The following is a 27,880-nucleotide window of genomic DNA, read 5'->3' on the forward strand; positions in this document are numbered from 1 at the left end:
TCCCGGGTCAACAGCAGGTCCCGGGTCAACAGCAGGTCCCGGGTCAACAGCAGGTCCCGGGTCAACAGCAGGTCCCGAGCACGTAACGAGGTGCTCAGGATGCTGGCTTGCGCTTGCTGGCTGAGGCCTCGACGGAGCAGAGTGGGCGAAAGGGAATATACCTCAATGACCATGCGCACTTGCTGTCAAAATGTTGGAGTGAGAAAGCGCGGCAGCAGCAACAACGAGCGAATTGACCTTTGTGCTGCCTCTCACTTCAATGCAAACTAAGTGGCGAGAGCACAGCGGCCTTTACGTGCATTTACAAGTCTATATGTCCAATAAAGCTACTGTTGTTACTTTGTATAGCTGTCTACTATTTTGCTATCGCAACCGATGCATTGCCTTTCGGGTGAAACTGCAGACGGGTGTTGTTTCATGTTGTTTTATGCCAGTACCTACGCCTAGGAAGCGTATCACAGAAATGATTTTTCTTCAAGTTGTCCCATTTCTCTGTTTTTCCCACCCGTATCATAACTCAGCGGAGTACCTATATCTTGCCCTGTTGCCGACCTTGCTGCGCGTTTTACATATTTAGTCGAAGATGTATGGGGTCAGATTTCTAGGTGAGCAAAGATAGAATGCTGATTCAAGCCAAGAGGTTGGTCTATAGGGGTATAGTGCTGAAAAAGGCAAAGCTCTGTGAACAAAGCTCTGCTGGTGACGTACGAACTAATTATTGCAGGTGCCGAGGCAACTGCGATGCGAAGATGGCACTGCACTGGCGAGGTGGCTTTTCGCTACAATTACAACTTTGTTATATTGAGGTTCAACTGTATGTGAACCTTTAGGAGCAGGTCTCTGCCACATTCAATTTGATCGAGCATCTTTCGAGTAGTGTGGGAGCTCTTCTTCCTGCATGGCCTGCCATTTTGCCTTCCAGATGTCACACTTCGTTTTTAGTGTAGGGACATGTGCCATTCTTTTATCTTCGACATAAAAATTCAAAGGCAGGCTGCGCAAACCTAACGCTTTTGTTACAGTGCCTGTAGAAGTCATAAGATGTGATGTACCATTTTTATATGCACTGTTAAATATTTCACTTCAAATTATTCTTCTAGTAACATCATGCACTGTCTTCAATGACTGAACTTTAACCATTTCTCAGATTTGACAACTTTCAGCAGATTTGGGAGTTTGGAAAAATAAAACTTTGACTGGAGGTATTTTCAAAGCTATCCGCCAGTTCTCCTAGCACTTCCTCAATAAAACAACCCAAAATTGGCAGTTTGCTTGGCTCAGCAACATAATTTTTAAATGACAGCAGCAGTAAAGACACAGAAGCTTCTCTCAGGTTGTTTAATTTTCCAATACGACGTCTACTGTGTTTTAATGATGTCTCAAACAATGGTAGAGTATCATGAGTGTGTGTTATTTTGATAATTGCATTGTGCTAATGTCAAGTGAAACTTTATTTTTCCCACCGTGGGTTGCTTTTATCCATCAGCGTTTCAACAGCATATGTAGAAATTATTACAAGCAATTCTTCCTGTCCTGTGAGGTTTTCACTCACACAAAAGCGTGCAGTTGATTTCAGACCGATTTTTGACAGAAGCTTGATTAACAGTCTCTAATGTCTTGCAATTTGAACACTGCCTTAGCAAGCACCCTTATTCATTACTGTACAATATTGTGAGACACTTCACATCGCTGTACAGCACTGCATAAAAACTGATCAAAGCATGTGGCTGCTCCAGAGCCAGTTGAACGCACACTAGACCACCTTGCTTGCACAGAAAAGATGATGAATGCAATAATCAAGTGTAAGAAGGCTTCTGCATGGCTCCCTGACCTAACAATGCTTGCTTCGTGAGCCTAAAGAAAGCAGTATAAAATGAACCAGGTGCCTGCTGCTATGAGTAAACATGAATACTCCCTGTAGAATAGCAACTTATCTGTTTTTACAGTTGCATAGCTACCGCTTTTTCTTGCATAGCACAGGCATCACTATGCTATCCTTCTAAATGTGCCACTTTGAGCCTTGCGTTGTTACATTTTTCCTTTTCTCTACATCAAGGCTGCCTTTGTCTTAATTTTTGGTTGCCTTGAGAGTGCATTTGTGTATTGTGATCTTTGCCGATTACTTGCATTGACTGTTTTTCACACTTGTGATGCAGCTTAGCTACAGTCATTCAAGTGGTGCCAACAGTATGCAGCCACCACCTCCCCTCTACACCACTCAACAGCAGCAGCAGCAGCCAACCCTTGAGCCACCCATGGGAGGAGTGCCAGGCTATGATCCAGAGCTGCATTCAAGAATGGCAGGGCTGAGTGTAAATGCCAGCTTCAACAAGCTTTGGGTAAGACCAAATGCCCCCTTTGTGCCTTTGCAACGGCATCTGGATGACACCACTGAAACAGAGATGGGTCATACAAAGCATGGTTCTCTCTTTGATTCAAGCAAAACAGTACACAACAGGACAAAGGAAAGAATTGCACTATTGTTTGAATCGCAGCTTGTTTTCTTATCTTTTTTTCTCTTGCACTGTCCGGTTTCCGCTCTTTCATACTTCAAGGTGGAAAACCAATTACCCTTGCCCTTCAGTTGCTATGTGTGTGGCAACTGGTGGCAGTGTTGGTAACCTATGCATGAGCTGTCCTTTTGTGCTTTCCCTTTGTGCCCCATATGTCTGGAACAGTGCTGTTCAAGCCCGTATTAGAGTCTATCAAGCAGAAACAATTGTACAGTCAAACCGTGATATAACATATACTAGTACATTGATTTTCCAAAGGCTGACATATACAGTTGAACCTCGCAATAACGAAATCGACGGGGAATGCGAAAAAATTCGCTTTTTGTTGCGAAAAGAGACAGCACAGATAGGTAATGCATCGCAGAACAAAACTTTACTATCCAAATTCCGTTAGCCTACTTTGCAAGCTTTGCTCGAGGATATAAAACCGCGTTGCTGACAGTACAAAGTGTGCCGCATGCGTCCACCAGCAGTGGCAGTACTGCCGCAGCACAGTATTCTTGGTCAATTGCTTTCGGAGATGCGACCACTTTGCGAGATTTTGCGTAACTCGGCACTGGATGCAGAGTAACAGTACATGCAGCAGCATTTGTCCAGCGCACGCTGTTGCCCGTAGGCGCCGACACGCCCGGTGCTGATCGCAAAAGTGATCGTATCTCGTGTACACAAAGGCAAACGATCGAGATAACGGCCCTTTCGCGCAAATCTACATCCGGCGCCGAATCCGCACAAGATGCCTGTTGGGTGGTACCAAAACCAGTGGTCTTGAAGCAAGGGATGCGTATTCCCGGACAATCGCTCAATCATGGCTCGATGCGTAACACTCCATATGCCGCGACCGCCATCTCAAGCGCCATAAACAATTCCATCTAGGTGGGACGGGGATTTCTTTGTTTTTGCTGCATTTTTCTCACCGAGGTGCACATTACGCAGTGCACTGCCGCGATCGGGGATTGTTCGAAACGTGTGTCCAGTTTGCGTTCAGTTTCGCCTCACGAGATTGGCTTAGGCCTCGCCGAGTCGTCAGTCGCGGGAAACGCAAACTGAACGCGTGTTTTGAACAACGATCTCGCCTAGTAGGCGTGCAAAACACCGTTGTCGCATGTCGGTAGCAACGTGCGTGCTGCTCATGGTGCTGCTTCAAACGGGCGATCAACAAACAAGATGGCGGCCATGACGTGTTTCCAGCGCACTGATTGCTTCCGGCGCTTGGATGTTTTTGTGAACAAAAATGGCCGCGCCCACACAAGTGTAATGTGGTGGTATTTTATGCAATTTTAGTGCAAAACAATCGCATTTGGGCACATTTTGGGGCCTGCTAGCCTTGCGCAATATGCTGAGTTACGTTCCGGAAAATTTCGTCGAAGCGGGATTGCAGCACAGCGACATTTCGTTGCCGAGAGCTACGAAATGCATTGAATCCTATGGGCGTTCGCCGGGGATACGAAAATGTTACGTTGTCGCGAGAATTTAGTTGTTGCTGTATTTCGCTGTCGCGGGTTCCGACTGTAACACTCTTTTTTCATTTTTCGATCTTAAGTGTATCTTTTTTTTTGGTATTTAGTAATTTTGTTCTGTAGTTTTGATTTGGGGAAGTACACGTGCATAGTATGCACATGCCTGAAGTTCATGTGACAAGCAAAAGAAAATAGCATTGTCCAATATTTAAATCACTTGCATGCATTCTTTCATGTGCAAATGTTGGAAGCACTTTTGTTTCCTGAGGCTAGAACACCAGAATATTGCCACTGGGGACGTTGTTGTTATGTTTTGGTGACTCCTGATTTAAGTACAATGGAACGTTAGCTATTCGTTTGTCTTACTTGTTGATTTGGGTTGTTTATGTCTTATTCCTAGTGCATGCAAATAACTCTTACCGCACATTTATTTTCAATGTGAAAGCCTTGGTTAAATAAAATTCATGCAGAAACTCCTCTGGGAGTTACCTAAAACATGCGTAAGCATTTGCTACTAATCGCCTGCTTTTTGTTGTTGTATGCTGCTTTGTTTGTTATAATGGCAAGAAACACTGTGAAAGTTTTATAGAGAAATGGAGAAACATTGCAACATTGTCACCAGTATAAGAGGACGGCGTCATGCTGCCTGTAGCGTTGCTGTTGGGCAGCATGAGCTTCTTCTTTTGTTGTTGCTGTAGCTCTTCGTTGCCATCATCATTTGTTAACTCTTGTTGCTGTTCCCTGCTTGTCCCAGGTGGCTCCTTGAGTTGTTTCTGTTGTAACCTATACTGCTGCTGACGTTCTACATGTTTGCTACGGTTGCGAAATCATGCAACCTGCACTGCCGCGTTGCTATGGTTGCAAAACATGATACACATGCGGCTTTGCGCCGCTTTACAGGAACGGATGGGTAGTGCAGTTACTAAGATACTAGACTTTGAATCAAGAAGTCGCAGGCTCGAAACTCAGTGTCGCTAATTTGCATTTATAACCATCTGATTTCTCTGTTTCATCGATTTATTTTTATTATTACATTTTCTTTATGCAGTGAAAGCGTCACGTGTCAGCGATGGTTTTCCTCAGTGAGTCGACATAGAAATTCTTATGCATTTAAAACTTTATTTGTATGCATTTACCATATTTATGCGACTCTAACATGCACCTTTGTTTCCAATGAAAAAAAGTTTCTGTGCATTACCAGATATAAAACTAAAACCACATCCACGGAGTTGGTAACTGAGTTCTGGCAGAGTCATCATCTCCCCTATTGTTATCTCAAGATGGTGACAAAAAAAATGATACGCCACTTTTATTAGAAAAACTAGTTCAAAGAAAAGTTATTCTACATGCAGAAAGTAGTGGCAACGTAGCTGTGTCATTTGTTCCTCAGGTTCTGGAGACTTGTGTATGCTGGGTGAACTGGTTAAGTGGCTATTTGAGGCATGGTCGGACCCATAGTTTCATATGTAAGCTGCCATCTCATTTGTGATGGTAGTGAAGTCATTCAAATAAGGAAGAAGAGAACACTTTCGATGGCACCGAGGGCAATGTGGGCCGGTATAATGTAAAACTATTCCAATATGGTTTTATTCCAACTCTGCAATTAGCCCTCCGTGATAGGTCAGAATGGTTCGAGTCCGGCCCATTTGGGCGGGTGTCACATACAGATGGGCAGAGCCCTAGCCATTTTGACCTGTCACAAGAGGGCTAATGGTCGATTTGGAATAAAAACAGATTTTAATAGTTTCATGTTATACCGGGCATGTTGTGGTTCATTGACAGCAGCAAAAAGCTGTTTGGCAGTGACTCATGATGGGCATCAAGTGTCAATAAATTTTTATGAAAGATAACTCTGTATGCTATTTCTTTTTATCGTGAAAGTCGGGGGCCTGCTACTTTCTCTTCATAAAGATGGTGTGAGTTAGATTTAGAGGGACACAATTTTCGTACTTTGGATCATCAAAAATGAGGTATATGTTATATATCTAAGGTGCACAGAATTATCTTTTTTGCGGCATCTAAATATTCCAGTTATGAGCGATGAATGTTGCTCACATAACCAAAAATTGTTTGTGGGGCACAGTTCAGCAGTGTTTTCTTGATCTCATCATTCTGAATGGTGTCAGTGTTCTGCAATAAATACAGTTAAACCTAGATATAACAAACTTCCGTATAACGAAATTCTCAATATAATGAAGTGTTTAACTTTTCATAACCTCTTGTCCATAGAATACCATGTATTTAGAACCTCAATATAACGAAGTGTGTATGCCATTTCAATATAACGAAATTTCACTGCCACCACTAAAGAATCGTGAGACAATAAATGGAAACTTCTATGGACGCAGATGGTCAAATGACTGAATTGCAAGCGGCTGATTGCAAATGCACCTCTCAAATCACGTGCCCAGCAACAAGCAACAAGAGCGACCGCTGAAGTGGAGCCACATCATGTTCCACATAAAGTCCAAGTGCGATAAGATCCTATTGTGCCCCGTGCACTGTGTGCTTTAGGAGCGAGTTAAAGTGTGTGAGAGTGAGGAAATATGGTGGCTTCACGAGTGCTGCCTTCCCGTGCAAGCAAAGGGAAAGAGGGGGAGAGGAGCGAGCTCGCGGTAATGGGATCAACTGCACACGAGGGGAGGGGGGGGGGTAAGTTGGCGCGCGTCTCAGTGGTGGCTGCGCATGGCTGTAAGCGCGGCTGAGCGCATACGCAGCTGTGCACCCTGCTTTAGAGGTAACCTGCCGTGTGTGCGGAAAGTGGGCGTGCCGAGACGGCATGGCACCATGTAAGCTGTCTTATCGCGCGTTTAGTATTGGAGGTGGCATAATCTTTAGTTTTGGTGACACGTTGGAGCGAGAGGCAGACTAAGCATTCGCTCCCGGCTGCTGGCACTTTCCCTGATAGCGTCATCCCAGTGCGGGCGATGCTATCGGCCGCAGGGGCAGAGTGCACGTGAAAGCTTGGCTGGGTTCACTTAATCCATACCGCCGAGAAGATATCGTCGACGTCCGTGGCATGAAACCGCATCATTTGTCGCCAACTCCCAAATTTATCAAAATGAATTGTTTTCTCATTCAAAGTTGTGTTTTTCGATTGCCCGATAATACGGAAAATTCTGCAGCCCCTTTCTGTGTAAGAAAAATCGATCGGCAACTTATTTGCTTAAAAGGTAGAATTTCAAAAGAACGAAATTTTGATATAATGAAGCAAAGGGTCTATTTTACTGACATCGTTATATCGGGGTTTACCTGTAAAACAAGAGGCTTGGCAAGAAACTTTGGTACAGCATACAGTTGAATAATTTTCCCTGTGTGTCTCATTTCTTAAACAGGGTTATGAAGCATGCAACTTACTTCAGACACGAAACATTCTTCCCAAGACTCCAGAGGATCCACCCAAGCCATCACTGCCTGGCGAGAATGCAGTTTGCTCGCCTGAGTAAGTGCTGGCTGTTTTGTGTTGTAGGCATACATGCATGCATGTGTGTGTGGATGATGAGTGTTGTGGGTACGTCGAGGGGTTTTGCTTAAAGGGTCCCTGAAATGGTTTGGACAAATTTTGTAGACACGTAGGATAGAGCTACAGTAAAACGTTAGCGCCACAATTTTAATGAAGCGTTTCATGTTAAGAGAGATACGGATGAATACAGGTCACCCTCCTTCCTAGCCATGCTTTTCCTCCTTAATCCATTCACTGAGTGATCAGGGGGGCTAAGCTCCGCCTTGTGTGGCTCTGTGCCATTTGTGTGACATTGTGTCATCTAATTCGAAGCCTCTCCAACTTCTCCGCTAGCCGACTGGCCGTCGATCCGCCACAAGAGCTATCCAAGCAGCGTGCGTTGTGAGCATTCTGTCGCGGTAAAACAGCCAGTCCACTTGCATTTAGGTATGTTTATCTGAAAGGCAGACACGCTAGAATTCTTTATTATGCTAGTAATCCTCCGGCGTGAAGTGACGGCCGCAAACGCATAGATCCTGGCGCCGATCGGATACCGACAGTTTGATGCGCTGCAACCACTCCGCTCGTCTGCTGCCTTGTAGAGGGACACAGTGTTACATCTTAACATATTGCTGATTGCTACGTTTGCAGCCCACAACGCAACAAGGGCGAACCATGGTGCTTGCGAAAAGAAAGCTCGAGACCAACACTGCTGCACAGCTCGTGTCAACACGGAGTATGTTGTAACACAAACAGACGACACTTGCTGTGTGCAGGAAGTGCTTGAGTGTAGTGATAAATTATTGTTGTGTATTCTCTTTCTGTTACTTTCTTTTTGTACAAACAAATGAACCAACATTATAACTATTGTGAACAACACTTGTTCACCATAAAGTTGGAAAACTTACTGATGACGCGACCTGAGTAGCCAGTCGGATAGCTCACCCAACTGACGTCAGTTCGGCCAAATATGTCAATTGGGATGTGGTGGCTGAGAACTTACAGGAGCGGCACCGCTGCAGTCGGCACCGATGCGCATTTTTAAAACCTTATAATAAATTACATGCATTATGTGGAGCGGTTAACCCTTTGAAGGTTTTTGCTGTACATGTACGGGGGCGGTTTTCTGTCACGCAAGGTCTTTGCCTTACGTGTACGGTTTCGACCCTCCGTTTGAAATTTCGCGCCATAATGACGATGCGTGCTCACTGGGAGGTGCTGCCACCTCTTAGGACTTACAAGAAGCGTTTGAAATTTGTGCTGCCTTCTTGGGGAGATAAACAGAACTGATTTCTAGTTTCAGCACGTAGCGCAGACTGCGGCAACACCCCTTTTGCGGTTTCGGTTTCGCCGCGTGATCGCAACGGAGGCGCGCGAAACGTCATTTTTCTCTTTCTCGGCACTCTCTTGCAGAGGCGGTGGCAGTTGATTTCTATCTTGGTTGGCGCTACTCTTGGCTTGTTTATCACCGCCGCTCACGAGGTATTCTCGCTCTCTGCGGCAACGCGCTTAACGCGAGAGGGTGCCTCAGATCTCTGCCCAAGGCAGCCGCATGCAGAGAAGATGTCATATGTGCGCCAACACAACTCGTCGCTCCAAGAGAAGAACATACACGCATTTTATGTGTGCAGACTACAATAAGGCGCTTTGCGGAGACCCGTGTTTCAAGGAGTACCACACTCTGAAATACTATTGAACATTTTGCAGTTCTGAGTGATGCTGACACCAAAATACTGTTCCTAATTTTTTTTTTACTATTTATTCCCTACTTTATATATCTTGCACATTCAAGATCCGCAATAAAGTAATTTGACCACCTGGGAAAGTTTTTTTCAAAATAATTCGACCCTCAAAGGGTTAAATGTGTTACAGTCGATCCCGGATATATCGAATTATTGCCTATATCGAACAGTTGTAAAATCACCTTGGGAATCCCATGCAAAAGTATAGCGCTATTGTCTGCGTATACAGAACTCCTGTGCACCGGCATATCGATGTATCGAACTCCGTGCTGAGCTGTGCCCCAGCAAGTGCGCTTCTCCCACCATACCCCACCCCTGCAAGTACGCTTCTCCCATCGCATCACACCCCTGCAAGTGCGCTTCTCCTCACGAAGCTCTCGCGATGTTCCCGCGATCTCACCCGCGCCGCCCCGCACACTGAGAAAGGGGTGTGTGGGTAAAAGGCACGTGACGAGGAGCACTTGGAGTGCGATTGGGTGTGAAAGGGAAGCGGAAGGGAGAAACCACACTGACCGCAGGTGCCCGTTTCCTGTGTTTTGGTTGGCTGACACCACTGGTGCAGCGAGACGAACGAGGTCAGTGCAGCTTGGGCTTGTGGTAGTGCGGAGACGCGGAGCGGTGCGTCTTTCGATTCGCTTTGTTTTTTTATTCACGAGGCCAACGCGAAAGCTTGATACTCTTGTGGTGCAGTGCGTTTTTCTTTCCACTTTTGGCACGTGTACACCCTGAGTACGATCCTCAAAAACAAAGCCGATGTTAAGCTGAAGGCAGTGCAGTCCAGTCGCCCTGGAGTGTGTCGTGTGTGCATCCCAACCTTTGATAAGGTCGAGAAGGCATTGTACGCCTGGCTTTTGGAGACACGTGCCAAGAACTTACCCGTTGACGACCCAATGCGCATGGAGAAGGCCAAATGGTTTGCTGTGACCTTTGGAGAAGAAAGCTTCACTGGTGGCACTGGTTGGCAGCAGCAATTTAAGAGTCGCTACAGCATCGTCGGAAAGACCCTTTCGGGTGAGAGCGAGGTGACTAGCACAAGTCACATAGAGAGAAGTGGTTATCCGAAGAGTGGCCAATACACGTCCAGTTCGATACGCGTCCAATAAGAAAGCTTGGATGACACGCGATTTTTTTCGTTGAGTGGATACAGGTGCGGGATGCTGAACTGGAGAAGTCTGGCCGCAAAGTTTGGCTTCTTGACAATTGTTTGGCCCATCATGTCGTCTGCCCATTAAAGCAGATCACCCTCAAGTTTCTGCCGCCAAACAAAACGGCAAAACTTCAGCCTCTCGACCAAGGCATTGTGAAAGCATTTAAGGTGGGGTACAGACGACGGTTGGGTACAGGCTCCTAATCAACCTTCGATTAGGAATCTAACTCAAGGTGGACCTCCTCGGAGCCGTTCAAATGCTGGCTGGTGCTTGGAACGACGTGAAGAAAAGCACAATTGTGAACTGCTTCCGCAAAGCAGGCTTTGTGGTAGCTGCAGATGACAGATATCTTGACAGTGAATAGGATGACGCTGGATGCCTGGATAGCGAATTTCACGAGCTCTCGGCATTCCCAGGCGCTATCCCAGGCGGCGTTACAGCACGCGATTTCATCAGCGCTGACGACGGCGTGCAAGCTGTAGCGGATCGTGCTGATGCGGAGATTGTGGCTGACATCAAGTATAAACCCCATGCAAGCGATCTTGCACGCGACAGCGACAAGCGACGCGATGGAGATGGCTGTCGCGTTCGCTCGTCGCCTACAAGTTGCACCCCATGCGAGCGATGACTTCGAGCGACATCTCCCCAGTGTTGCCGGTATGAGGGCAGCAATATAGGCGCCGAAACTAGCGTGACGCGTGCTTTATTAACTTAAGTTGATGTATTTTACTGTAAAAAGCAGCATAAAAAATTTCTGAAAGTCTTCCACTAGGTTTTTATCCTTGCACCTATAAAAATTCAATCGTTTGCTCGTTCCGTGCGACAATCGGAAGTACTAGAGTTATGTACATCCAGTTCCGGCTTTGCGCTATTGGCTAGTCGCTCATAGCACTTCCGGGCGACGAGCGACGAATTCTAGATTTGCAAAACCGAGCGATCGCGCGACAAGACCGAGCGATCTGTTCAAGCGACGGCCCGATCCGTCGCGCGAACCCGTCGCTCGTCGCTGTCGCGCACAAAATCGCGCCAATGGGGTTTAGCCTTCATGGGTGACGAGGACGCAGACTCGAGCAGCGGCGAAGGTTCCGACAAAGAGGACCAACCACCATGCACTGCAGCTGAATTTGCATCAGCTTTCAGCTTCATTTGCCGCTGTTGTGGCACAATGGAAGGAGCTGGCCTTTCTCATTTGGACACTGTCAACAAGCTTGAGGACAGCTTAATGAACTTGATGGTGCACAAGCAAAAGCAAGTAAAGGTCACAGATTTTTTTCTTCTGAAATAAAGTGCTCTGGTCATCGGGCTGTGCTTTTGTTTTTTTACGCGCCTTGGAGGCACAGATCGGTAAGTTCTCATTAGTCACGACGTCGGGAAACTGCTTTGAGATGTGTGGAGTTATTAGAGAAGCTTTTAGCATGCATTTTTTATATTTTGAATTATCGATATATCGAACTATTTCGCGATCCCCTTCGAGTTCAATATATCCGGGATCAACTGTACTTAATGATCAGAAAGACCTACCCTAATGACTCAGTACGTTTCTACAATATCATGATCATTTCAGGGTCCCTTTAACTTTTTAAGCTGCATGCTGCTGTATTTGTAAAAATGCAACAATGCTGAGCAATGGATTAGTCAGTAGTGGATGCTGATGAGCAGATACATTGGTTATTCCTTAAAATAAGCACTTTGGTTCTGATGATTGCACCAAATCATGTTGAAAAGAATGGGTGGTTCGCTAATATGCACCAACTCGCCCAACAACAAGTTCTTGTAAGGTTTGTTATCTGATGATTGATATATATTATGCAAACAAAATAACACCTTGCTAGTGTACTTTAAAAATTATTGTTGAAAGGGCTTATGTTAAAATATACCTGTTTGTGAGGTAGACACTTAATTCTGCCAATGCAAGTTTTTATTTTTAGCACTCAGTATTTATCTCAAATTGTGCTGTGTCCTTTGAGCAAAAGTATGCAGATTTCTCGATAAAGCCATTTTACTTCTGCACCTATGAAGGCAACTTGAAACTGGTAGACTGCAGTCTAACAGGGCATTGCATACTTTCCAGGGCACTTGTCAATTTCACTTTGGGCGCCTGAATTACGAATAAGTTTAGTTTTTTTGTCAAGCCTGTGGTCTGTATACTTTTGCTTGTGGGTGTACCTACATGTCTGCTGCTCATGCGAGCAGTGTTCCTTGTATAAAGTGTATGGCACTTGCATATGGCAATACGATAAGTGCAAACTTGTTCCTTCACTTGCAAAAGTATTGAAGAAGAAACAAAATAAGACCATGCTGTCTGCTGAGCTCAGCTGCATGTTATTTGGTATTTTTCTAATTATGCATTATCCCCCATGGTGGTGGCTATGGTGTTGCGCTAGTAAGCCTGAGGGCATGGAATGAAATCGCCGGCTTTGGCGGCTGCATTTTGATAGGGGCAAAGTTCAAAACGCCCGTGTACTGCGCATAAGTGCATGCTAAAGTACTCCAGGTGGTCAAAATTGATCCGGAGTCCCCCAGTACGGCATGCCTCATAATTAGGTCATGGTTGTGGCACGTAAAGCCCCAGCTTACATATTTTTTAATTATGCATTATTTTTTTTGCTGTCTCTCGTCCTTGTTACAGCATTTTTAGGTGCACTTTGACCAAGATACCAGAGACACAGTCCCTTCTACAGAAGGCTCGCCTACCTTTAGGTGTCCTTATTCATCCATTTCGAGATGTTACTGTAAGTAACATCTTGCCTTGTATGCTTTGTTTGAGTCGGTGGCAGTTCATGTGCTTTATAGAGTATACGCTGAATAGAGCTTGTAGCTACTGTTGCCAGCAAAATTTTTTGTGTGCAGAAGGGTTTGCTCAAATGTATGAGCATGCACAAGCAACAGAAAAAAATGTTGCAGTTTCACTCTAAAGGAAAAGCATTGATTGCGATATCAAATTAGTAGAGTGCTAAATGAAGTAAGGATAGTAGATTTATCAGCTGTGTAAACTTGTAAACATTCGCTTACTAAATAAATTAACAAGCACACTGTGACGTGCCCACAGGTAAACGTGAACACATCTCACTCGATAACCGCAGAAACTCGGTTTCAGAACGTTGGAGTGAAGAAGCGTGGCAGCAGCAGTGAGCGAATTGACCTTCATGCTGCGTCTTGCTTCAACGGGAACTAAGCGTAGAAAGCACGGCGCTTACAAAGCTACCAGCACTCGGCGCATTTTGTACACATCGCAGATCGCTTTGAAGATGAGGCCCATGCGACTGGGCACTTTGTCCACATCGCAGATTGCTTTCAAGATATGGACACCCGCACGCCGCGCCGTATGTAGGGTAGAACGCCCCACCCCATCCCTGCCTTTTCGATGGTGCCTCGCATGCTACAGAAGATGGCGCGCTTCCTCCCCACTTTCCTCTTTTGCGCGTGTGAGGTTGAGCCGCGATCGTCGGCTGACCCTCGCAAGCTTTCACTTGCACATACTGTAAGGATTGGGGTCGGGCATGAAATAGATGGTAGCTGGCCCATGTTGTCGTCCGACTCATTAACGCTAAGGACGTTGTTGAAGGGAGGGACTTGTTCTCATCGAGAATGAGGAATATGGGATTTATTTACAATATCTACATGAAGGGTGGAGAACGTTACAGTTCATCAGTCTAGCATGACTGAAAGAGAATGCACGCTGAGCAGCCGTAAAACAGCTGCATAACAACACTCTGTCCTCCCTAGATCCCTAGATGAGGGAAAACGGCCGTTCAACCTTCGACCAACGGGAGCGTCCAAAGTCATCGTAGTCTACCCGCCTTTGAGGGGGACGGCTTAGACACTCACTTTCGCACTTTGGTTTTACTGAACACACCGAGGTGAGAGGGTTTTTTAGACAGGGGTCTTGACCCGAGCAGGTGCCTCTTGATCCCAGAGCTGACCCCGCAGTCAGTAGCCGTCGCGTCTGTCCATTGACTGTGACGGCTTCTGGGGCCCATGGGAAAGCACCGCAAAACAGCTCCTTCCAGGAGTTCCCCCGCTCCAAGCAAACCGTGATGGCGACAGCGAATTGACTAACAATACACGGCCCGCCGAACCTGACTTGACATGCCGGCGCTGTAGGGCTGTTTAGGTGGCGCATTGTTCTTTTCAAAGCGAGTTGTTGCAGCGGGCTGGGAAGTGTTTGGAGGTTGCTTCTTCGAAGATCGCCAGCCCCCGCAGGCCGATCGTAACAATACTGCATATGGCGCGCGGTGACAGTGTTATCGTGCTTGGACTTCATACGGAACGTCATGGCTACACCGTCGGCAAAAATGTGTCTGCAGTGTCCATATAGCTACTGTTGCAATAAAAGGCCAGTCTGCCTTTTTTGCCAGTTGTTGCAAGCCAGTTCATGCAGCAAAGTGCAATAGCTGCCGCTGAGTGAAAGGCCCTATCTGTTTCTTTGTTAGGTTGCACTGCTAGCAGGTATTAGAGTGGTGGATCTCAGCAAAAACAGCATACAAAATGTGTAAATAGCTTTCAAGCCTATGTTTTGCAGGTACAGTTAAACCTAACGATCTTAAACCTAACAAACTTCAATATAACGAAATTCTAGATATAAACTGTATTTAAATCACGATTCAGTGGTGCTTTGTTTATGCGTTGCCAATTGCTGCTATTGGTTCGCGGTGATATTTTACCTTCTGAACATTGAATTTTTTTCCCCCAAAGTGACATTGATAACGTAATTTTAGGCCCTTTGTGTAGCTTATGCACACTCATAATGTTGAGACCATGATGTCCGAGACCTTCGCAGAATGGTGGCATGCTGCACTAGTTTCTGAAGTTCATGCTTCCAGCCAGTTAGAACACTTCGCTCTCTAATGAAAAATGGTGGCTGTGCTTACAGTTTATAGAAATGACAGGTGATTGGAACTGGGTGCCCTTTTGAAAGAGCTATACGACACTGCATTTCATTCTTTAGATGGAAGTCCCTGGCGAATTGTAACTGATGCCTGCTTCAGTGCAGTTAATTTTTGAGCGTTTTTAAGGGCAAGTCTATATATAAAGAACTACTGATATAACGGACCACTTTTTGTGGAACTGTCAAGTTCGTTATAAACGGGTTTGACTGTATTGAATTTTAACTGTATTAGCACCAATTTTCATCTGTGGTTGCTATGTGGAGGATAAAAGCACATCGTAATCATGTTTTTTTTTAGACATTTAAAACTTGACCCTTGTGTTATACAAGTTCAAATGTAAGTTAATATGTGCAGAATAAAAGTGTTGAATCAGAGTCGTGTGTCATTTTTTGTGTGGTAGGGCTCCCATCTATATAGTACTCGTAGTGAATAGCAATGTAGTTTTATTGTGCATCCCTGTTAGAGAGAATTGGTTGTTAGCTGTATGGGGATGCATCTGCTGTAAATTTAGACTTTTATGGATTCACTATGGCTTATTAAACGCAACAGTAATTTAACAACCCCTTTTGCTCATGTCTTTGTCACTGCAGCACCTGCCTGTGATTCAAAGCAGCACCATTGTGCGCTGTCGCTCTTGTCGTGCCTACATCAACCCGTATGTGCAATTTGTGGAGCGGCAAAAGTGGAAGTGCAACATTTGCTTCCGCATCAATCCCTGTAAGTAAGCCTTACAGAGACCTTGGGTAACCTCGGATAAAACGTGCATGTTATCAAAATATGTCGGTTTTGCTTGAAAATGTATTGTGTGAAGTCAGGATGGAGTTTGTAGCTTGTGCAATCATCTCGCTTTCAGAATGTTTGCTTTGCCTCCTACGTCACAGAGTAGGCGGCGTTCAATTGGCACTCTGCCTCTCCGAGCAGACAACCGCTGATAAAAGTGCAGCACCGGCGAATCATGAGAGTGCAAGAGAATGTTTGTAAAGTGAGATTCTTGCGCAATTTCGACCCTGTACAGTCGAACCTCGATATATCGAACAGCGCGGTGATCGCAAAATAGTTCGATATAGCCGGAATTCGATATATAAAATCACGTAGAAAACGCGTAAAAAACTAGCGCAAATCAATCAATGAACCAATCGTGGCGCAATAGATACTCGCATGAAGCTTCAAACAAAGTATTTATTTTGTTCGCTGAAAGTACTGAAGCAGCGTAGCCTGCTTCATATTGGCAACCGCGTGCTTGACCACGGCGTCCTCAACATAGTCCAAACGGTCCACAAGGGACAGTCCAGTGCCTTCTATTGCGCCGCAGTAGCGGCGTACAACGGCCAAAGTAGCTACAGCCTCAGTTGCAGTCGGGAGCGGGGCAACATCAGCGCTTGCTGGATCAGCCTCGGCAGCGTCTTCGTTTGGCCGCTCAGCAGTCACTTCTGCCGCGATATCCACGTCTGTTAACTCTGCCACTGTTCCGGTGCTGTCGTCATCGCCAACGAAGTCCGCAATGCACATGATGTGTGGCTCAGCACCGACAAAGCACTCCAACTGGCTCCCCGGCCGCCTCGATCACGCGCGCACGGCGGGGGCAAGCCTCGCCGTGCGCGCGTGATCGAGGCGGCTTGCCCCGCCGTGCGCGCATAGGTGCACGCGTGATCGAGGCGGCCGTGCTGGCTCCAAGCCACCGCGTGTGTACGCCGCTACGTTCAAATGGCGCCCTCGGCGCAACCGATGTGGGCAGCTGTCGTACGCAGCAGTCTGGTACGCCGATCGCGCCGCCGCTATCTTCGAGAGTGTTGCGGGAAAGCTCGCCTCCTGTCAACAGAGCGCACTTGGTCTGGGGCGGCGGAGTTCGATATATCCATTTTACATCCGGCCCCGTTCGAAATAAAGAATTAAAAATGCATGCGATTTTCCATGTGATATAGAAATTGTTCGATATACGCAATAATTCGATATATCCGTGTTCGATATATCGAGGTTTGACTGTATTTTGCTTTTTCCTCTGTTCAAGTTCAGTGACATACTTTTGAAGCATGTGGTCTCTTCTACTGTATGTTTACTGCACTTATGCGTAGAACTGCAAAAAGAGCTGTCAGTTGCAAATTCAAAGTGGCAGGCAGTTAGTGTATTGTATCACATTGGCAAATTGTTTTTAAATTGTTCAGTTCGTAAATATGGCTGCACAAAAGGCCATTTCATTATTTCACCTAATTTGTGAGGTACTGGTTAGCTTCTTTTTCTGAGGGACTTACTGTCATCAATGCATCAAGCATGAATGCACATTCTATATTTAAACTGCATGCGTAGTTGCAGATGACTTTCATTCATTGAAGTGCCATTGTATCTTACTGTCTTAATTATTTCGTAGAACATAAGTGCGCAGTCTGGGGTATAATTCACAAATTGATATTATATAAAGGGACCACGCGAGACAAAGTACTATGCATGTTGTTTTTATTCCACATTTGCTTACTGTGGGACCTGAACATGCTTCAGCAGCATTGAAAGTGGCGAGGTCAGAGTATTTATTATTTGAATTTGCTCCACAAATCAGTTTCCGTGCGGACTGTAGTGGCCCACATCAATTTTTGGCAACAGATGTCAGGCAGAAGGCACTTGACACAAATTTTTGCTGTTCGTTTGGTTGGTGGGCATGAAGGTCATACTTCACATGTTAACTCCACACGTGTAGCCACTACTTCAAAAAACAAAAGCAAAAAAAAAGACATGCTTTATGCTTTCTGGAAACAAGTAGAAGTCTTAGCTCTGTGCAATAAATTAAAAACCTTTATAACTAACACTTTATGCACTGTTCAACGGTTTACAACACAGTGTGTTCTTCACCTCGCGTTGTGTTGGGCCCAGTGGCAAATCAGGTTCTTCCAAAAGTGTTTCATTTTATAGGATGGTGCATGGTGCCTCACTTATTTGCAGGACATTAGATTCCAGTTCTGTCATAGGAAAAAATTTCTTAAATTAGAGAGTTTTAACTCGCCCTTAAACCCATTACAGCTCTTTGCCGGGGATATACAGGCTTGAACGAGGGAATTGGGGGTGCTGTCTTGTAACATTGACATCAACTACAGCAATATAGTTGCAATGGCCGTATTTATAGCCATGTTCTACCTATCTGCTAGTGCAGAAGCATCGGCAGCAGCAATCAGTAACGTATGGTACAAGTTTTCTTTCTCTTTCTGCGAGAACAGTAATGCAACACAAACACTTCTTGGGTGTTCTGGTTGAAGAAATTGTTACATGACGTTGCTACCAGTGCTTTGCCAATGTGCAGCATAACTAGGCAATTGTAAACATGGTTACAATGTCTGTCAAAAAGCATGACTGCAAGTTGTTGTGGGAAGGCCACATTGGGAAGATAGCTTCCGCTATTGCTAATGTAAGACACATTTTGATTGGAAGCAGCATAAGTCCTTGCTGGTTGAGTGGAATGCAAACCTTTTTATGTTTGCTTTTATTTTGAATTTGTTAGTTGAATAACTTTCATTTGCTCACGTCAATTTTTAAAATTCTTCTTGCATTCGCCTCAGGACCACACAAGGAACGCGTTGTGTCACAACAGCTGGGAATAAAAAGTAATGTTGCAAAGCCCCTTTAAGTATATTTATCCGTCGTGCCATTAGAAAGAAAAATTGTGTTGGCCTCTGTATTTATGTGAATGTAAGCTGGTGGGCACATGCAGGCATGATGGACAAATGTGCAATTTTCTTGATAATCTGTAGCCTACATGTGCACCATTTTCTTTTGTGATGCATATTCTTGGCCCAAAGGCAATTTTTGTTCTCAGTATTTCAGGGGGACTTGTATTACTCCAGTTACTGTCTCCTCAAAATGTCTAGATGAAGCTTTGGATAAGCGTCTGACTCGTGGAAAGATCTTGGACACTTTGAGAAGACTTGGGGCGCAGATTCAAGTGATAAACATCAACAGGCCTTTGACGATAAAGCTCTGTTAATTCGTGACCTCTGTACTGTGGGAAGCATTTGCATTTTGCAATACTAATAAAGGGAAAATCAGACATCCACCCGTTCGTAGCAATTGCTACAAAGGAAACCCATACGGGTTCCTCGAAAGAAAAGCCTCACAGCTGAAGAGAAATTTGTCCTGGTTCGGGACTCGAACCCGGGACCACCGCCTTTCCGGGGCAGCCGCTCTACGATCTGAGCTAACCAGGCGGCTAGCAGATGGCAAAGCAAAGTCGAATTTGTCGACAGCACGAAGCAGCGGCAAGAGTTTTTGACGTAATAGTTCCATGGAAACCCGCAAGGTGGAGAGAAGTCTATACTTCTCTCCACCTTGCGTCTAGGCTATACTGTGCACACTCCTGTTTGTTCTTTCTGGCCAAGAATGAGTCTGACTGGTTCACACATTCTTCTGAGATTTACGAAAACAAGCCAATTTGTGAAAAAAATACCATGGCATTACATGTTTTGGATGCCATGCTAGACCTACTTTTCTTAGATCCAATCACTGATAGGGGCTGATGGAGGCGGGAAATATAGGACGGCAACTGTTCAGCACTCGGTAAATGACTTCCTTTGAAGTGAGGTGTCGTGAAATTTCAAGGCCAAGTCTCCATCTGCCCTGTTTACTGATGGTTAAATCTGCTTCTGGAATTTTAGTGCATGTTATGAGCATAATGAAAGCAAGATGGGTTTCCATGGAGAAATTTTGCAGTGCCCTTTATTAGCATCTTGAGGACCTGTGATACAGATATCGAGGGGTTGAGATGGGCATCTTAAAGGGGGCATGAAACCCAATTTTTGCTCGTACTCTGTATTGTGTGAGGTAATCCTTGTGTATTCAATAACATGGTGAAATTTTGGCTATTTGAGCCAGCACGTAATTTGTAATTGAATTTTTTATATTGCACTTGCTCGGGGCATAACAGCCGAGCAACACTGGCACACTCATGAACCTTGACGTCACGAGCTGCATGCTTGTCGAGCGAGCATGTATGTCCTGGCAGAGAATCAGTGTTTCAGCTGTGCACGCATACAGGAAACTTCTGCTTTGTTCGGCTCGCCATTGAAATTTTTCAACTTGCAGCAGCTGAAATAATGCCACTGCGGCGGCACCTAAGTAGCCTTGCGGGATGCCAGAGCAAATGGAGCCAAGAGTGCTCCGTACCGTACTTAAAGTTCCCCCAGGAGCACGTCAAGCATGAGGCTTGGGAGATGAATGTGGTCGGGAAGGATTGGCGCTCATCTGACGCTTTTGTTTTGTTCTTGGAACACTTCACGCCAGACAGCTACAGAGACAATTTGCGCCGGCTCGTCGAGTTTGGTATACTCATGAAAAAGCTGAGGCTGCGACCAGGCGTGATGCCTACTGTGTTCGCGTGCCATCCCATCTGGCAGGCAGTGCCCCGGCCAAACGTTAGCCTTGCTATTTTTTTTTTACCAATATCGGGTGCAATAATGTAAGTTCAAGTAAAGGTTCAGACAAAGTGTACATTGCGCTAAATCCTTGCGCTGCAGAAACGTGCGCGGGCGTTTGTTTACATATGCCGCACACAACTACAAAGGAAAAAAAAAAAAAGGAACTGGTGGGAACGCGCAGCTGCTTAACAAAATCAGTTTTGTTGAGTACGGATCCAAGAGACATGCATGCCTGCTAACAACCTACACGCGTAACAATTTGCATCGTGGGAAGTAGCCCCAGACTTCGTCTTCCGTGAAAGGCTGGCTAATCTCTTCTGCGTGCATGGAATAGCAACAGTGTGGAAAGGCATCATCAGCATTGTGCAACACCAGTGTCCCCATCTTATGCTGACCACGTTTACTATGCTGTCTCCGTCCATGGCCTCCAAGATATACGCACGCCGGCTTTGTCTATGGCTGGTGCGCGCACATCTCCGAGGCCATATTTCGTCACTGAGCTGGTGGCGATGAGATCGAAGTCAAAATGCGTAGCGCCATCACTGCTTCTGCTGCTCAAAAGATTCGTCGCTTGCTTTATCACGCAAAGTTGGCGCTGTAGAAGACACGACATGCAATATCTAGAGCAAGTATGGCAACAAACGGCAGCTATGCTCTGACCTCACGTGGTGCTGTGGCTGATTTTGTAGCAGACAATGGCTTGGTTGCCTGCAGCACATGACGTAATACATGGCTTGGCAATATGGTGGTGAGTGCCAGAGGGCGAGGCTTAGAGCTGGCGAGTTCTAGCTCGTATTTTGGACATAAACATACCTTTACCGCCCAGTTTTTGCTCGTGTATAGCCATAATAGACCCTCTACTACACTTTCTCGCGGAAAACTGCAAAATGTTAAATGAGCATGTCATGCCCCTTTAAAGTCTCTGTTCAAATGTATAGTTCTGATCGTTAACATCATCACTAAAGACACAAAGATTCAGATTACAGTATAAATGTTTCTGCCCTCTAATAAAGAACAACCAGTCATACAGTCTCTATGTATGCAAAACATGCATATCCAAAGGGGCCATGCATGATGCGTGCATGGCCTTCAAGGGACATTAAAGGTAAATATTAAGTCAAGCTAAAGTGGTAGATTAGTGTTCGAAAATCTCTAAGATGTCAGTATTATCGCGAACAGAGCCTTAATAATTGAGAAATTGAGGTAAATGCAGGACATGATTAAAAACTCCTCTGGGACTTTCAAGCACTTGCGCAATGACGAAAGCACTCCTCAGTTAAATTTTGTCACTAGTACTCAACCACTCATTGCAATAAACATCCTTGTATTGTAAGACGAAATAAAATGCTATTTGTCCAGTTCTAGTTCACTTTTAGAAAACAGAACTCATTGAAATTACCCTTGAAAACGACACTTGCGGTTGAAAGGTTTCGTTTTAGCTCGACTCTGTGCCACCCTAGTTTCACATTTCAGTAGTTTCGTTGTCACGTTGTGCTGCGCTGGTTTTGCTGGCTCGCAAAACTTGCATAAACTGCAAGTAGCAGAGAAGTCAACTTCCATGAGCTGTCGCGGGATGCCCGAATGGTCTACGCCACTTGACCAAAAACCACTTGGCCACTTGAGTTGCAGCGGCAAATCCGCCGCTCTGTCTTGGCTCGGTAGCGCCGTCTGTTGGGCGCCGTTTTGCTCACCGACAGCAGCAAAGGGTGTATGCAATGTCACCACTCCCCCGGTTGGCTGGTGGGAGATTTTAATTTCGAAAACGGTGTTTGGGCTCTTCAGATGCAATTTTCTCATAAACTAAGTCTTTTCTTGGCACGAAACAAGCATTGCGAGGTTTCTGGAATGGTATTGAAGCAGTCCACGTTGACTTAGTATTTGCCTTTAGTGTCCCTTTCAAAACATCTTCCATGGTTCTCCCCACGGTGGGCAGCAGTGACTTCGCTACAAGCCAATCCTGTTTACTGGCCACCTGTCAGTTATACTGTATTTACTTGCATAATGATCGCACTCGCATAATGATCGCACCCCTGAATCTTGTCGTGAAAATTCGATTTTTTTTCTTTCCCATGCGATGATTGCACACCGAACTTACTGCAGCGATATGTCGTGTGCCAAGTCTAGCTAATGATGATTGCGCTTACCATCTGTCGAATGCTGTCGAATGCTACGCGAATGACTTTTCAAGACGTACCAAGCGGTCTGCATGCACCAAACATTCTTAAGCAGGTGCCCCATATTATTCCTTTCATCACTTTCCACACTTCCATGAAAAAAAAGCTACAACCAAACTTGCCTTGGCTTTATTATTTGTAGGCTTTATAATGGTTGTGGTCAACAATAAAAAAGGCACCTTTTGTTTCTTCTTGTCTGCACTCGGGGGCATGCAACAAATTGCGAGCGGCGACGATAGTAGCCACATTTACACTGATACGTTAGAAGTGTACCCTAGTCATACGCCGACGCTTGTAACACAGCTAAGATATTCGCCCACCCTTAGCGGAAATGTGCCGTATTAGAATAGTAGTGAAGACAAATGCAGCAGTTTCCGCAGCATACCCGCCATGTGTTTCTATGTCACTGGCAGCTAAGCACGTCCATCTCTGTTTCTGTCCCCTCAAAGTGGACATGGCTAAGTTATTGCCGCAGACTTGCTGATATTCATGATATTATTCATTACTGATACGGAAGAAACTGTTTCAATGTGCGTAATGTACTCACAAAAAGAAAAAAAATTGCACTCGGCACGTTTGGCTTGCTCCGCTGGCTGCCATTTTTGTTTTGGTGTCCCGCACTGTTACAGTGGCAGCCACCCGTTTCTTGACCTGTTGTCATCCCGCAGCAAATGCAGGATGAAAAATTTTTTTTTCTTTTTGAGGGAAGTTTAACTCGTGTAATTATCGCACCCCTAAATTTGCGGCAATTTTTTTTACAGAGAAGTACGATCATTATGCGAGTAGATACGGTATATGCACCGCTGGTACAAAGTGCAGCATGGTTCATGGCATGCCACTGTTTGTGTGCTAAGGATGCATTGTGTAGCTCCTTTACTTTGGTGCAATGGTACAGATGGGCCTTCATTGAATAGGGCACTTCCATGGTTACCACTGGCCACTGGGTAAAATGTAACTTATGTGGGTTACGCAGCTGCGTGGCTAACTGGTTGCATTTACAGCCATGCTGTTGATATGGACACTTTGGTTTCCAACCAATCTTATGAAAAACAAGTAAGGTATTGTTATGTCGGCCGGACAAGGCGGCCGAATGGATACACTACACGAATCAAGTGAAACCCAGACGAGCTCGAACTGAACTATTGTGACATCACCTCTCGATGTTTACATGTAGTTACCGTTAGTGACGGCACCTAGTGTTAGCGTACAACACTACAGGTATGTCTAGAAAAAAGATGCTGTAAATAAAGTGTGTTCCTGTACATTGCAGTGGGCACACTAGAATAGAAATTTAACAAAATTTGAGCAAGTTGATGTGCATTATTCTGGTTGCTGATGCATTAAAAAAAATTGCAGTGCAGTTTGGTGCTTTCTTTTGGGGGGCCGTGAGTGCTGTGATGGCAGGCTTCGTGTTTATGGAATTTCCACTGTTCAAATCCCAGTTTTCACCAAAAAAATAAAAGGTTCATTCGACAAAAGTGTCTGCAAAATGAATCCAACAGAAGAGGGGCACACAGTGCAGGAAGCACTAAATCTTCACAATGCTAGCTTGTAAGAGAAAAAAAGCTGCTCTCTGCCCAGTGCCTTCTGTGCTTGAGGTGTCAATAGAACTACTAAAAGACCTAGAAAGGCCCAGTATCTGTCTTGCAAAGCATACACACTTCAGCTAGTATGTGAGTACTAAAACTATCATGCCAGTGTCTGGGTGGAAGAGATGCTGGCCAGTGTTGTCTTGGTGACTGAAATGCATCTGGTTGCTTATTGCATGCTGCTGGCTTTTCACTGTCAGTGTGTGTGAGGCATTTGGCTCTTTTAATTTTAAGGGTGTCTTGTCCATACTGACACTGCATGTTAATTACGCTTTGGGTGCCTTCGTTGTCTGTCGGAGGTTTTTCCAATGTGCAGCAAATTCTAACACATTAGCAGGCTTTAAATTCAAATGCTATTTATTGCCGATGTGTTGCTGAACATTTTACAGTGTTTTTAAACCTGAAAATTCAAACAAAAATTAAAGCATTTAAATAATGATTTTAATGAAGATAGTGTTTCGCAGGCAGTGTGCCCCATTTGTTGCTGTCATTGTCTCTTGAAGACACCTTGTCGTCGATTTTGAATTTCTCTGAATCAGAATGCATAAGAAGTTCTTGAAGTTCTACATTTTTAAAAGAGAAAATCCGGCTTTTTGTGTCAGTCCGGCATGTCAGCAAAGAATATGTGAGCACTATGGCGTTAAGCTTTGCCACACCATTTGGCATATGAAAACAAAACCTGCCGTATAATTGTAGTTCACAAATTGCCTCCGGAAAAGCAAGGAGTGTGCAGAAAGTGTGACATGGCTTTTGTCGAGCACGGCTAGTGGTGTGCATTGGTGCATAGATAAGTATAGTCAAGCATTGCACTCAAAGGACTAACAAAACAAAAATTCATGGGTATCTACGGGCTTTATACATGTCTGCCATGTCCATTGTCTGGACAGCGATTTTCCATCGTCATCATCATCATCATCATCCCATTTTTATGTCCTCTGCATTACGAAGGTCTCTCTCTGCGAGTTCCACTTAACCCTGTCTTGCACTAGCTGATTACAACTTGCACCTGTGAATTGCGATATTTATGATGCATAAATGCATTGGAAAAGTTTGGTGCCTGCAAGGATTGTCCATAATTTGTTCACATTAACGAAGCTGATAATAACAAGGCATGGCTGTATATCACAGTTCAAAGCGCTCTTATAGTTCGTCGTGGCAAAACCATAAATTACCAGGTAGACCGGCTGCAGTGTACCTCTAGTCAAGTGTCTGGGTGTGGGAACAGTTCGTGGTCGGTTGGCACCATTAAAGTACCGTTGTCATTGTGCATTGACCCTGTGGAACCAGTTACGTAGAACACTACAACCAGTGGCATGGTAAACGAGCCGACACTCCCATCAGAGCCAGCTCCAACTGCAGTGATTTATGGCAACTAGTTGGACACTGTCAAACAGGTTTGGGCATTTTACAAAACGACATTCCTTCAAAGGACATCATGCCTTTCTCTGCTGTCATTGCTTCGACAATGGGAATCTAGTGCCCATGGTGTGTGACCCCATGTTTGTGCACCATGCCGTACGTGTGTTGGTCTAAGCTCTCCTTCAGATTGGCTGAAGATGATGTCGCCCATCTCCTGACAAGGGATTGAGGAAGGTGACGTGAGCGGTATGATGGAAGAGATAAAAAGATGAGAAGGTCACTATGTAGATTGGCAGCTTGAAAAGCTCTGAACTTATTATCTTTGTCATTTTCCCATGTTCATGTACATCATGTGAATGTATAAAAGTTGTTCTAAAACCCTCTCAATGTCGGGCCAAAGCCTACGATCCTTTTTCAACGATGGTGCGTGAACATTCCATATCTTTGAACCCCTGGTTGCAACAGTACTAAGGGGAAGGCACGCCTGACAGGGAGGGACTTGGTGCTTCATGTTGGGCACTGTCTGGGCGTACCATGAAGCACTTTGTGCACAGGCACAATGTGCTTCATTTTTACTTGTTTTTTTTTGGGGTCGTCCTTCTCGGCATTGCCCTCACTTGTCGCCCTATCACCTGTACACCCTGTAGAGAACCGTGCTAACTGCCTTGCTTACCTTTAGGTTTATTTTTTCAGTATCTGAGCTGCAACTGGTATTAAGCATGAAATCTTCTTAGTTCCCGTTGTTGGCGACCTTTAAGTGACCTTGAGCCAAAAGCCTGAGCTGTTCTCTGGGCATTCGAACGACAACATCCGAGCAACCAATCAAAACTTAAGGAAATGCGGTCTCTGGCCTCCAACCCTTTGTACAGGACTGCAGTACATATGCTAGTTACTGCCCAAACAAGTTAACGAAAAATATTGCTTCTGAGTTCTTTCTAATGTTTATTCACAATAGCACTCAAGCTGTAATTTCTAGTACGCTGAAGCTTTGTCATTTCCAATAGGGGGGCGGCATTCAAAAGGCAGGGCACCATACACTTCATTGTTATCTTTTGGCGCTGAGACAGGGTTGCCCGTTCTCATTTGAATGCCAGTGGTCTGCGAGTTCCCCAGCGCGGGTTTTACGTCACCTCGAGAAATGGCGCCATGCTGCAGGGCGCCTCCTTCAGGTGCTTTTCTTCTAGCTGGGCAGCATCCATATGGACCAGTGCACAGTGTGGTGTGGTGTGGTGTCCGTTGTGAACAAGCACTACACCCATTTTAAGATTGTGGCTAGTATCATCTCCAGCTAGTCTGCTTTGCCGGTTGCCATTTCATGCTTACATCTACTCTCGATTATGGAAGAGCCAGCAGTTTTTTTATTTTGTGTGACTGCGCTCTTAAGTGCTACAAGTATACATTTACTCGGGAGAGAAAATTGTAATCGCAAATTCTGCGTTATGGGGCGAAATGGGAAAACACCCGTGTACTTAGATTTAGGTGCACGTTAAAGAACCCCAGGTGGTCGAAATTAGTCCTTCACTACTGCGTGCCTCATAATCAGAAAGTGGTTTTGGCACGTAAAACCCCATAATTTTTTTTTTTAATTCTGCGTTGCATGCATTATTGGTTGTTACCTTATAAGTGAAGTACATGTTAGAGGTTCGATTGCGCAACATTTGGACGACACACACAGAAGAGAGACACACCACAGAGCGCTACTTGCAACTATTGTTTTATTCCCTTGTCAATGGAATAAATACAGGAAGATACTCGCCACAGGGGGGGGTAACGACAAAAACAAACAAAATTTTTTTTGTTGCTCAATCGAACCTCTAATATGCTATACCAACACACCCAGTCTTCAACCTTGGCAAGCACATGTGTATTAATACTTCTGCTGCAGCTTGTGTGAACATTATAGGCTTAGAATTACATTTTGCTTTTGTTATTTCATGCTCAATCAGTGCCTGATGACTTCATGTATGACCCATCAACGAAAAAATATGGTGAGCCAGAACGACGGCCTGAGGTTCGCAATGCCACTGTGGAGTTCATGGCTCCTACTGAATACATGGTATGTGTTGCAATTTGCTTATTCATTGTTTTCCCACAGTTTCCTCTGCTGCTTTGCTGTGCTGGCGCAATTCTTCTGTGATTAACGTTTTTGTAATGAACAGTGCCAAATAAGTAAC

General features: G+C 45.0%; 1 protein-coding gene across 3 annotated transcripts in view; it reads left to right on the forward strand.

Annotated features, from left to right (window-relative positions):
• The window catches only part of Sec24AB (Protein transport protein Sec24AB), a 149,705-nt gene that overhangs the window by 30,769 nt on the left and 91,056 nt on the right, over positions 1-27,880 (forward strand). For all 3 annotated transcript variants that reach the window (XM_050196743.3, XM_050196744.3, XM_055063321.2), the window contains 5 exons: positions 2,157-2,339; positions 7,306-7,412; positions 12,932-13,034; positions 15,782-15,908; positions 27,653-27,762. In XM_050196743.3, coding sequence (XP_050052700.1) covers positions 2,157-2,339; positions 7,306-7,412; positions 12,932-13,034; positions 15,782-15,908; positions 27,653-27,762 — 630 coding nt within the window. The remainder of the gene's footprint in view (positions 1-2,156; positions 2,340-7,305; positions 7,413-12,931; positions 13,035-15,781; positions 15,909-27,652; positions 27,763-27,880) is intronic.

The sequence above is a fragment of the Dermacentor andersoni genome, chromosome 1, assembly GCF_023375885.2.
Source record: "Dermacentor andersoni chromosome 1, qqDerAnde1_hic_scaffold, whole genome shotgun sequence".
NCBI lineage: Eukaryota > Metazoa > Arthropoda > Arachnida > Ixodida > Ixodidae > Dermacentor > Dermacentor andersoni.